At 44.6% G+C, this 13368-nt stretch overlaps 1 protein-coding gene across 1 annotated transcript in view; it reads right to left on the bottom strand.

Moving 5' to 3' along the window:
- NT5DC3 (5'-nucleotidase domain containing 3) overlaps window positions 1-9793 on the bottom strand; it is a 47449-nt gene extending 37656 nt beyond the window's left edge. Inside the window, exons 1-2 of the mRNA XM_075274559.1 lie at window positions 9566-9793; window positions 3116-3300 (exon numbers count right to left, since the gene is read on the bottom strand). Coding sequence (XP_075130660.1) covers window positions 3116-3300; window positions 9566-9764 — 384 coding nt within the window. The 5' untranslated portion in view covers window positions 9765-9793. The remainder of the gene's footprint in view (window positions 1-3115; window positions 3301-9565) is intronic.
- Between the last annotated feature and the right edge of the window lie 3575 nt (window positions 9794-13368).

The raw sequence follows: 13368 nt of genomic DNA, 5'->3' as shown, positions 1-13368 counted from the left end.
GCATGCATTTGTGATTGGTAGACAGGACCTGCTGTTTAGAAGACTGGGATCCTATGAAAGAAAATGTGAACTGTACACTGCAACATGCAGACAGAAAAGTAGTTCACGATCTACTTTCCTGTCCACAGGACTTGTGCCATTATAGTCTATGGGGTCCATGTGCTTTCACTGCACACCGCTTGCCAATGCGTTGGGTAGTCCATTCGATGGGGTCCCCATGCAGACTCCCCCAAACGGATTAGCGACACAGATGTGAACCAGGCCTTAAGGTTGAATAAAGATGCAAGTCCATTAAAAAGAACCTTTCAACACCTCCCCTAATTCAATAGATGCCACTCCAACAATTCTGGCATACGTTTTTTTTTCCTCTAGCACCCACAGCTCCTGAGCAATCATTGCTATTATTTCAGTACAATTCTGCTCTCTCCTGTCAAGTGGGCAGTCTTAGACTGGATTAGAAAGACAGGAAATGCCCACCAGCCCAACTTGCACGCGCAGGAAAATCGTCATGAAAGTAACAGCATGAATTGCTCAGGAACAATGTGGGCTAGAGAAAAAAAAATTCTAATTGCATCAGAGTAAGTGGAGCAGCAAATATTGAAGGATACAATGAGTTGGTAGATCCACTTTAAATCAAACCTATAACCCTCTACCATGTTGAGCCAGAGGAAGGAGAGATCATAGGGCCAAAGTGAGCTCTTTTCTATGTCGTAAAAGAAAGCACTAAATGGTTAATACATGCTCTTGTCTTACAGTTGTAGGTTATATCTCTGTGATCGTCCCCTCAGCGGTGACTGACTGGTTACGGTGTATGCAATGAGGGTGGCTGAAGCAATCTGCTCATGAGACCAATGGACTCTCAAATTCTGACCTAGATTTACTACTGTGATCATTACTAGACACTGGAGTCAATGCGGTACATCTAGTTTGTACTAAGAGTTTCAACTTGTTAAACATATCATTGTGAAATCTCAAAAAGGGGCCTTGGCTTAAATCGCTCCAAAGTTGTCGTATAATTCTGACTCAAATTAAGCCAACAAAGAGGTGGTGTAAACTTAAACCAGACAGCCTGAAGTCACATCAGATTTATCATCCAACACGTTTTCAGACTGCCTGTCTAAGTTTACATTGTCTAACTATTAGTAAATCTGGACCGCTGTATCTGAAGTATTCTATGACCATTCTATTTAGCAAAATAATGCACTAGGTTTTGTAGACCTGCGCCCAATAATATTGTGCCTCACATATCTGCTATAACTTGCCCGCCTTCTAATAATAATGGAATAACTGATTTCAATCTGACAAGTAAACTACAGAGAACATTTCATAACAGTAATGCACCTTATAACTTATTTTATACCTGTTGAGTGAGAATACTGGGCCGCGAGTGTTTGCACTTACATTCATTGATTACATTTTGTTCTACATTAATGGCTGCCACCTATAATAAGGTGTGGCCAATACCCAGTTAATAAGCTATACTCAACGGGGGTTGCTTATCATCTGCCCCCCCCTTTTTTTTTTTTTTTTTTTTTTTTATAAATTCTTCATTTATAAACAATAATTAAACAGAAGGAAGAACAGAATGTAGCAATAATCAAGCGATTAACAGAACAGGGAGGGCCCAGAATAACAATAAAGGCCCATAAACTCAATACAGAACATAAGGCACGGAGATAGGACCTCTTGATAGGCAACAGTCCGAGAGAGGCGCCGTCGCCGCTAGTACACGCCAAGGGAGAAGGGGAAGCAAAGGGGGTGCAAAGGGGGCAAAGGGGAGGGGGGGGGGGAGTAGGGAAAGAACAAGAAAAGAAGGTGAGGGAAGACAAAAAGAAAGTAGAAGGAAACCAAAAGAGGGGGGGGGGGGGGGGGGATTTCCGGGTCCAGACCGCCAGCCAAATCCCTAGCCCATTATATCTCTGTACAGCTGGGACCCCTGGAACAGGATCCAGGCCTTCAAGAAAGCCTCGTGAGTGTCTCGAAGAGACGCCGTAAGGATCTGCCCCTTTTTTTGTCCATATTTTTCATAAGTGCGACTTTTGAGACTAGTGTTACAGTGGTGCCCATTTATGATCTAGATGCACCTCCTTGTTAAAAATGTTGCGTATGTGTTAGTTTAAAGGCGCCTTTATAAGCCATGTGTACTTTTCCCATTTTGTTAAGAAAGGTGCAATTTCCCCCTTTTTGTGTTAAAGGGATCCTATCATTAGAATTAGAGATGAGCGAGTACTGTTCGGATCAGCCGATCCGAACAGCACGCTCGCATAGAAATGAATGGACGTAGCCAGCATGCGGGGGGTTAAGCGGCTGCCCGCCGTCAAAGCGGAAGTACCAGGTGCATCCATTCATTTCTATGGTGCGTGCTGTTCAGATCGGCTGATCCGAACAGTACTCGCTCATCTCTAATTAGAATCCCTTTTTTCTAACTAACACGTAGGAATAGCCTTAAGAAAGGCTGCTATTCTCCTATCTTTCGAGGTCTTCTCTGCGCCGCTGTTCAGTAGATATTCCGTTTTCCGTCTTTATTCAAATGAGTTCTCTCACAGCACTGGGGGCGGACCCAATGCTGCAAGAGAACTCTATAGCGCCGCCTCCATCTTCTTCAGGAACAAGCCTCTACGCATCGTCTAGCAGCCTAGCTTTCAATCTTCTACGCATGCGCAGTTGACTCTGCCACCGGGCCTCGGGCAGAGCCGAGTGCACCTGCACACGGCCATTTTTTTATGGCCGCTTACGTGAGCTCCTGTAGTAAGCGGCCACAGAAAAAAAAAAAGAAAAAAGGGATTCTAATGATAGGATCCCTTTAAAATAAATAAATAGCCCCCTTTTAATACTGTAGGACCTGATGGGTTTCTTTCTTATCTGTCCCTTTCTTAAAATGCACAGCATGAATGGGATTTTCATTTAATCCACATTCTCTTTTCCTGCCAAAAAGCAAAAGTAACAAGGGCAGGATTAAAATGTGGAAAAGTAGGCGCAAATGCTCCATAAATAAAGCAAAGGGCAGAAAAGACCACAAAAAGGTGCAAGTAGCTCAATAAATGTAAGTGAAACACTGGCGGCCTGGTGTTGCATCATGTGTGTGCGCCCTTACAGTATCTATGGGGAGACTTACCCGATGCTCATTGATCAGGAGGTCACGAGCCGTGTTGAAAATCAAAGTGTGAAGATCTTTAGAGTAGAAGGCCAAGGTATAATCATAGTCAAAGCCATAAATTTCAATGTTCTCCAGGCTCATTTCATTGTTGGAAAATATAGCATTTGGATTCAGCATATTACTTGAAATAGAAGGGATAATTTCTGCAAAAGAAAAAACAGCGATCAGATCACTGAAAGTAAAGTTCATTGAAAGCCGATCTCCTGTACATCTGATCAAGATGTAAAGCACGGAGGAGACAGAACATCTTGTCAGTCTGACATTAGGATAAAGTTCAGGCTAGCCACTCCTAGGAGGTCACCACTGCATACAGGCTGGGTTCACACCGTGCTTTAATTAAAAACTGCATGTTTTTCAATAGCTGAGGTGCCTACCACTATTTACAGTGCACTTTAGCTGCCAGACAAAGGGCATTACATTGAAAATCAGCTGTTTAAAGCCTTTTCTCACTTCACAGGCCACATGATGTTAGGTTCGTTGCTCAAAGGCTTGACTGAACCTCAGTCCCATTCAAGTGAATAATACGGAGCGGTGATATCAAGCAAAGCTATACAATGGCTTCTTCAGAGGAGCATACCGAGTGCTCAGTCAAACACTACAGCCTTTTCAAAAACCAGGGACCCCACTGATATTCAACTGATGGCCTATCCTCAGGCACTGTTCAGACCTTGGAAAATGAAGAGGAACTGAGGCAGACTTCTGATTTACATTCCTCTGCATTTTCTGGCCCGCTGCCCTTCAGTCGCGATCAGAATCAGATGAAGAGGACTGATCAGCCGACTGTCTCATGCCATGAGTTCCATAGCTAATCAGCCACAGAATCCCTGGCAAGAACAAGCTTAGGGTTTTTTTTTTCCCCATTGTTTTTCTCCTATCTCTGCCCTCAACAACTGTGGGTTTGGAGAGAATCTGACTGAGGGCCATAACACCTTTAATCTACTACGGTGGTAAGAAATTAATGCAATTTACCGCTTGCTACTTAAACATTACCGAGTACGGGAGGCCTTTATATGTGGGGGCATTATATTCATTATATTCTATGGGGTGGGGGGCACTGAGGGGGCCATTCTACTATTATACTACATGCAGGGACACTGAAGGGAACATTCTACTGAGTGTGGGGGTACTGAAGGTACATAATAGTTAACGAAGGCCCCAAATGAAGTTTTATTTCATTAACATTTTTTAAGTGATCATGGTTGGGAAGGGGGGGGGGGGGGGGTTACTCGGTTGGGAAGTTCTCACTAGGGGGTACTTTGACAAATTTGGGATCCATTACTATAAAGGCTAGTTCACAAGAGGCAAAATGGTCAGGATTTTGACATGGAATCCGTCAAACACAAAAAAACACGCCTCCCATTGAAATCAGAAGCGAGCTGCCCTTTCTTCAGGTGGATTCCGCAGCGGATTCAGCCACGGATGTCCACCTTGTGACAACACCCTCCAGCCTAGGCCCATTCATTTGGGCCTAATCCGGAGCGGAAAGCCGCGACGGAACGTGCTCATGCAGAACCCCGTGTGAACTAGTCCTAAGGATGTGTCATCAATTGATAAGCCCAGAGAAAAAAAACAAAAAAAAAAACAATTTAATTTAAAAAGCACCATGTGAATCCAACACAAAAATCAGGTTTACATAAAGGGTAAGAAACAATTAAGGTTGAGACCCCACGTAGGCAGGGAGTCCTACTATCATAGATAATTATGATGTGATTAGTCCCTGTCCCAGGCTGATGTTCAGACCGGTAAATCCAGCACACATATGGACCAAGTTTCACTGCTAATATTCGGTCGTATTAATCTAGTCTTAGTCTACTTGAGTTTCAGAGCCATCAAGGGGCACTTATCACCAGAATTCACCCCTATAAACTGTTCCCACCACGCTGCAGCAACTGTAATCCCTTTTAATCCCTATATCTGTGTGTCCAGAGAACAGTTCCATATAATACAGCTGAAGTTTCCACTGGACATACACAAAACTCAGAATGAACACAAGCTCATCTTTCGTTGTCTGTCATGGTGGATTCCTCCCATTGGACATCATCTATAGGCCTTGCTGCAGTTTGGCACATCACTGAACAAAAATAAGTCCTTGCCCACCACCGGTAATTCACAATGCACTAGTTCACTGAAGTCAAATGCCCTGGAAATTCTGTACTGTGGGCAGACAAGGAGAAAGGACATTCAGTGAACCAGAAATAGGGTGGTGATGGGTGCCCAAGGCTTACTGATGACCATAGAGGGCAAAGCCTTGCCCTTCTGGACTTATACTGATTGATGAATGTTTGGCTATTCTAGAACAGTGTCCAAACACAGTACATCACAGCTTGCTTCTTCTGGGAAACATGTGGATATCATAGTACCTTGACATGTTTCACCCACCAAAACAATGAAGACACCAATGACAACCCTTTATGGTAACCGCAGTTCCTAATGGCAGAGATCCTACCAGGCAGTACAAGATTGGGAAGAAGCTGTGGGCCACACTTATAAATCATAGTAAGGAAGAGAACCGGAGCTTTAGCATTTTGGTTAAAAGACTTCAATCTCTGTCATGAGCTTATGGTAAGAAATACTCCAGAACATACTGATACAACTTCTTGCTGGAATAAGAATATGAAAGAATCTGCTACAAAGATTCATTCCCATCTGGCTTTCCATTCTGTGAAGTGCATATCAATGATTTTACTCTCACAATATTATAAATGTAGCCACTGTGTGAACATGCCTACATACCTATGTTGCTTGTGATACATTTGCAGACATGCTGATGATACCACCTACCCACCCATATGAATGTCAGGGGGTGCTCCCCAGATAGGTGCACCCCTCCTCCCTCCTTGTACCAGAGTGTAAAGTAAAGAGAGGCTCATGTCCTGGAGGTCACCATGTGACCATATATAACACCGACTTCGACTGGCCCTCATAAATACCTTTAGGAACAACATCTTTCCATAGTACACTTCGGTGGGGAATTTCCACTAATATGGCTAGAAATAATTAGAGCAGATTTATGAAAATTTATAAATACATTCATACATCTGCCCCAATATCTGTAAGATCGGTCTGCTCTGGTGTCGCTAGGCATAGACTTTAATAGGATCAGTGTGGACATGGCAGGGGCACAGCTCACTATCTGCTAGGGTAACACTGACTAGTGCTGCACCCACAGCCACCTCCATGTCAGCACTCACCCCTGTTTGTCAGTCTGTAGGCATTTACAATTCCCTTCTCCTTTTGGAGACATTATTTTAGCTTGGCTATATTATGTGGTCAGGTTTCAAGAATACTGAGAATTGATCTATAGGGAGCAACTTTCCAAAAGGCGGCATGAATGTTCAGTTTGGTGGAACCTGACAGATCCCGAGCTCTATCCTGGTTTCCATTTATGACAATCAACCACTGCACGAAAATGTGGAAGAGGGTGCCCCTCATTAAGGCTCGGTTCACATCTGCACTCGGGGATTCTGTTCCTCACTCCACCTTTAAAAATGCAGAGACAAGAGTCCAAACAGGACTTTACTCTCTGCATTTTTGGGGCAGAAACCTGGCGCATTCCATTATAGACTTTAGCTTTTAACTGTGAACCATCTAAAAATTTAGATTGGACTCTGCACCATATTGAAAGCCCGGAAATTGATAATGGAACCTATCCCTTTTGCTTCCTTGCTCGGAGACGAGGAGGATTCTGATTATCTAGTATGGTTGGCTGTCTAATAATTGTGACTGACTGTCTAAATATTGCCATTTGTGGCTAACCAGTAATGTCATTTCTATCCATTCAGACTGACATGAAATGACTAATGTGCTGAAGCGCCTGCAGTATGTCTCAGCACTGTCCCAGATTTATTCATTTATATAAATCAGGAATTGGTTAGTGGTAGTGCTGAGGCGTACTGCAGGCGCTTCAGCATATTACAGCCATTTCATGTCAGTCTGAATGGATAGAAATGACATTACTAGTTAGCCACAAATGGCAATATTTAGACAGTCAGTCACAATTATAATCTATCCAAAAGGAGGATGGGAAATCCATCGTAGGGACAGTTGGACATAGCAGAGCACTGAGTTCTGCTTCTCTGCGGCAGATAACCAGGCAACTGCTGCTCTCATGACCAGCGGTGAGATCCCCACTGATGTGACGTGTTACCTTAAAGAGAACCAACACAATGAAAATGCAGAACAATCTGCAGATTTACTAATGCTGTCTAAAAGATAGACAGTGCAATTCTAGACTACCATAGACAGTTAAACTGAGCCAGATTTATTATAGAGTCTAATGCTCAGGGAATGGCCCTACCTATTTAACATAACTCACACCAGTATTCTGGTATTGAACACCAGTTCCTGATTCCTGTACACAGCCATTCTGGAAAATTGGTGTAATTTATTAAGAGGTCGGAGCCCCTAGATAATTCAGGTACATTTTGCGCCAGTCAAAGCCCTACTTTATCTAGTAACTCTCACTCTATGTTATATAGCAAGGAGAGCCAAGCAGATTGATATATAACATTCTATACAGAGTACAGTAGGTGATTCTACTCAGTGTCTGACTGTTGTCTCTGTAGTGCAAACATACATAGATGTCAGTTTCTGGCATTGCCGCCCCTTGAAGTAAATAGAGGTGGCTGCACATGTGCGCCACTGCTCTGTTCACATGGGAGTATGAGGGGGTACTTGAAGATTCCTAGTCTCTGGATAACTGCTATTAGCTAATAATAATGACCTAACACGTATCCAACAAACCACCATAGTCAGATCAATCACATATTCTATCTCACAAATAGAGGAACCAAAGTAAAAAGGGATTTTTTATTATATATATATATATATATATATATATATATATATATATATATATATTTTTTTTTTTTTTTTTTTCCCCCACCTCCCACTTAACAATGAGAGGCCACGCGGTGGTTTATCATGTAAATTCTTGAGGGGCTTAGTGGAAACCGAAGTTAGTAAACCAAGCAAATTAGCCCCAAAAATGGGCCCACAAATTTGTTACAGATCAAGTTGCAAATCCATGACAGAAATCTGAGGGTCGGCCTTGGATAACTGCCTAAGATTATATTTTACATAGGTGTGCCCTCTGAAAGTGGCATTAAGAGTGCTGTGGAAGTGGCACTGTCTTTATAGTGTTCGGTAATAGACCTAGTAACATAGGATTTTACAAGTAATATTCCTCAGTGGCACAGTTTTGCTGGAAGGTGTAACTTACACACCAACAGGTTAACATCTGTTGGGAAATATGGAGGAGAATGCAGAACTGAGAAAGTCAGACTTGATGCCAATAAAAAGCCATATTGTCTATTAGAGACAATATGGTGCTAAGGAAGAAGAGCACATCTGCTCATACAAGTATACGAGGAAAGTGATATAATGGTCTCACTAGAGATCCTCCATTGTACTGCTATGTAACTGGTTTCAGTCACCAGAAACTGGTTAACTCTGTTTTGCTAAACCTGGACAGACCAGACTTTTTGTGACATTGGGCAATGAGGGATCGTCAAACTACAAGTACTGCAGAGTGACAACTCTGAGGTGAGGGACAGTCAGGCTGCAGGTACAGCAGGGTGGCAGCTTTCATGCGAGGGACAGTCAGGGTGCAGGTACAGCAGGGTGGCAGCTTTCATGCGAGGGACAGTGAGGCTGAAGGTACAGCATGGTGGCATCTCTGAGGTGGGGGACAGTCAGGCTGCAGGCACAACAGGGTGACAACTCTCAGGTGAGGGACAGTCAGGGTGCAGGTACAGCAGGGTGGCAGCTTTAAGGTGAGGGACAGTCAGGGTGCAGATACAGCAGGGTGGCAGCTTTAAGGTGAGGGACAGTCAGGGTGCAGATACAGCAGGGTGGCAGCTTTAAGGTGAGGGACAGTCAGGGTGCAGGTACAGCAGGGTGGCAGCTTTAAGGTGAGGGACAGTCAGGGTGCAGGTACAGCAGGGTGGCAGCTCTAAGGTGAGGGACAGTCAGGGTGCAGGTACAGCAGGGTGGCAGCTCTAGGGTGAGGGACAGTCAGGGTGAGGGTACAGCAGGGTGGCAGCTCTAAGGTGAGGGACAGTCAGGGTGCAGGTACAGCAGGGTGGCAGCTCTAGGGTGAGGGACAGTCAGGGTGAGGGTACAGCAGGGTGGCAGCAGGTACAGTACAGTGGCATCTCTCGGTGGCTGCAGGTGCAGCATGGTGACAGGTGAGGGATTGTCACGCCGCTGGTACAGGAGTCTGGCAGCGCTCCCTCAGGTAAGCCCCTGTGAGGGCAGTTCTGGAACTCCAGGAAGGTGACCCTGGGATTATTAGTGTATACGGGGGCAGGAGCCCGGGACTCATTCACCTGTCACGTCATTCTCTGCCATGGCGGGGACAGCAGTCAGGGCTCACTCATGCTTGGGCTCACTCATGCTTAGGCTCACCGTTGATGCTCCTCCTCGCCTCGCTGTAGTGTGCGCTCAGATACCGCCTCATGTCGCCGTCCTCAGGGCCGCTGGTACAAGAGGAGAGGTATCGCAGCCAGGCGCCCCTGAGCGGGGGTCCAGGGCTCCCCACCACCCGCCTACCCGTGGCCAGGGCCAGCCGGCAGCAGCCTCCTAGAAATGCCCGAGCAGGAGCCATAGCTGGGACTGCGTGTGAGAGCGGAGAGCGGAGCTCTATATATGAGGCCGGGCACTTCCTAGTGACATCACTGCCAGGAGGGGGCGGCACCGGGGAAGCCTGCAAGTAAGCCTTGCACCTCTGAGGGCGCTGTTCTGTATACCGCAGTCATAGTCACACTTACTAATGTCCTGGATTCTTACTGCGGCTTCTTTGCTATACAGGTGCGGTTTTAGACAGATGGAGGAACAAATTATGCTTTATATCAGATGGTTTTTTTTTTGGTTTTTTTTATCACAGATCCAACCACTGTGGTTTCACTTCTGCCATTCACTGTGCAGTAAAAATGCCATGTTGACTACTTTTATGCGGGTCAATAAGATTATGGTAATTTCACTGTATTGGCTTTTTGGCAAATGCTCAGCAGCTGACAAGGCTTTAAGAATATCTAATTTACATATAATAGTAATTATATAGCGCCCCCATATTCTGCAGCACTTTACAAATCACAGGGGTCATGTATAGACTAAATTATGCAAATTATAACTGCACAAATAAATAAAGCTGTATGAGCTGTCTCCAGTTTGGGGAACATAAGTAGAAATATAATCTTCCAGGCGCCATATCTTTTGGAATGGGTTGAAGGACTTTAACCTCTTCCTGTACTAGTATGGCAGATGTCAAGTATCTAAATATGGCGGCTACTCATGAGCTGAATGGGCACCATAGCCACTCGGTTTCCTCTGTATTATACAATAGAGACATGGCGGCAATACTCACAATCAGGGCCTGCAATGATCACTGACATTATCCCCCTGATGCCTTCTTCAAAGCTGGCGAAGGCGTTACTTTGAGGTGGATTGCCGGTCCCCGAAACGTAATCTGGGGCTGACGATAGGCGCTGCTGGGCAGAAGGACGTTCCTGACTGTAAAGCGCTACGGTACCGGGACCAATAGCGCTTTACACAGGGCACAGATCGGGAAAGCCGATAGTGCTCTGAATTCAGCACACTGTCAGCTTTCCAGCAGTATATAGAACTGCCTGTGCCCAATCTGATGAAAGGTCCTCTTTAAATAACACAATATCTCTGACTCATAGGACTCCCTCCGCCTACTTTCTAAATAACATAATTTATCAAAAATGGATATTTACCCATATCCCTGGGTGGTTATGTGACCACAACAGGAACATTTTCTGGTTATCCGGTGATGATCTGTTTCCCCATTTCCCAGAAACAGTACGAAACTACTACTCCCCCCCCCTATCCACTCCATCATACTTACCTATCTTCCTTTCAGGTTTCTTCCTGCGAGACGGTTCCTTTCTTTTCTGACTACCAATGCACAATAGTCTCAGCGCTGCTGTGTGCGCTGCAGCTGATAATCTACCTCTCCTGCACAGCTCCCACACCTGCGCAGTAGAGGTGGATCATCGGTTGCAGAGCACAGAGCAGTGCTAGGACTAAACAAAAAAAGAGGGAGGAGCTGTTTGCAGGAGGAAAACTGGAAGGAAGATAGGTAAGGGGGTGTTCACATTACCGTCGGTGTCCGACAGGTAGTGTCCGCTCAAAATCTGGCACGGACATTAGGAGCGGACACTAGCTGTGTCCGTGACACCTGTCATTCACTTAAATGGGCATCGGGTGCGTTCTTTTGCACTCCGTGCCTGTCCTTCCCTGTCTGCAAGTGAAGATGTCCGACTTCTCAAGCGGACAGAAAAACCCGACGTAGGGTTCTTCTGTCCGCTTGAGAAGTCGGACATCTTCACTTGCAGACAGGGAAGGACAGGCACGGAGTGCAAAAGAACGCACCCGATGCCCATTTAAGTGAATGACAGGTGTCACGGACACAGCTAGTGTCCGCTCCTAATGTCCGTGCCAGATTTTGAGCGGACACTACCTGTCGGACACCGACGGTAGTGTGAACGCTCCCTAAGCATGCTGATGTGAGGGGGCTGAGTTAGTTGAGAAGAGCTAGTAGCAGGTGGGATAGCTAGAGAGCCAGGGAGGCATTGTATGGGAGGGCGGTGAGAGGGAGCTACTGTGGAAGTTACACAGCAGGAAGCTGAACCAAATAAACAAATGCCACATATTAACCTATTAATAGCACTAAAACACCCTTTTTTAGCATATACATATAATTTTTTTTTTTTTTGTGCACGGAAATCCCATTTAATGCTGAGTCTGTGTGAGAAACTGAAATCCGCCCCCACTGAATTTAACTGTAGTCAGATATAAATCGTTTTCTTTAGCTTGTTAATTAGAGAAGTAACTTACAAAGGTTTCAGCACTGGACAGTGAGCTGCAGCCAGGGCCATATCCACTGATTAATCCCATTGAAGATTGTAAGCAGTAAATTGACCCTTAGCAGAAACTTGAGGCTAAGCCACAGATTTCTGTCATGTTCTCCACAGCCAAAGTACTCATCACATCTGGAGAACTCATTTTTAGAATTAAGCTATGTGATAGTAAGCAGGTCCCTGTATCATCACATCACTGTGCACATTATTCCTGTAGGGTGACATCACTGTGTGTATTATTTCTGTAATGTGACATCACTGTGTGTATTATTTGTGTACTGTGACATCATTGTGTTTATTATCCCTATACTGTAGAATCACTATGTGTATTATCCCTGCACTGTGATATCAGTATGTGCATTATGCCCCTACTGTGACATTACTGTGCATTATTCCAGTACTCTGAGGGCTCATTCAGACAGAGTTTTTTGGCAGCGGATTTTGAAGTGCCAAAAAGGCTCCCATTGACTTCAATGAGAGCTGCTTGCTTCTTTTTTCTGCTAGCTAGTAGCGGAACAAAGAAGTGAGCTGCTCTATTTTGCCGTAGATTCTGCAGCTGATTCAGCAGCGGGCGTCCGCAGCTCGAAGCTCCTTCCCGATTAGGACCATTCATTCAGGCCTAATCCGGAGCGGAATGCCGCAACGGGATGCTGGTGCACTTCACCGGCATCCTGTTGCGGCTAGCCGCGCAGAATGATCACACGAGGAATACAAATTCCACCGTGTGAACATACCCTGACATCACTATGTGCATTTTCACAGCACTGTGAGGCAACTTTATGTGCCTTATCCCTAGGCTGTGATAATACTGTGTGCATTATCCCTGTACTGTGACATTATTAGGTGTTATCCCAGTACTCTGTCATATGTCACTTTGTGTATTATGCTTGTTGTATTCTGCAATCACTATGTGCATTATTCCTTTGCTATGACATCACTGCAAGCATCATGACTGTACTGCAAGATTACCCTTAGGTAAAGGTACATGTTACAGATGAAAATAATCCTAACCTTTTCATGTGAATTCACTTGCCACAGCCATAGTGGGATTAGGCTCTACTGCAAATATTACTAGTTACTAAATATTCTACATAGAACATTTCTATTTTTTAAACATCACTTCACTATCAAATCCTTCCCTTTACACCGTTCTGCATATTCTCACTGTTTCTGAATCGTGTCATCTACTATTTGGGAGTACCTAGTATCATTTAGGTGAAAAACATATGTATCCAATTTATAGTATGAATCCTACCCATGTTATATATTATATTGTATCTATTTCTATTTATCTACAACCCTATTACCATTAGACCTTACTGATTT

Source organism: Leptodactylus fuscus, chromosome 5 (assembly GCF_031893055.1).
Source record: "Leptodactylus fuscus isolate aLepFus1 chromosome 5, aLepFus1.hap2, whole genome shotgun sequence".
Classification (NCBI taxonomy): domain Eukaryota; kingdom Metazoa; phylum Chordata; class Amphibia; order Anura; family Leptodactylidae; genus Leptodactylus; species Leptodactylus fuscus.
This window is presented reverse-complemented; position numbering and strand designations above follow the sequence as displayed.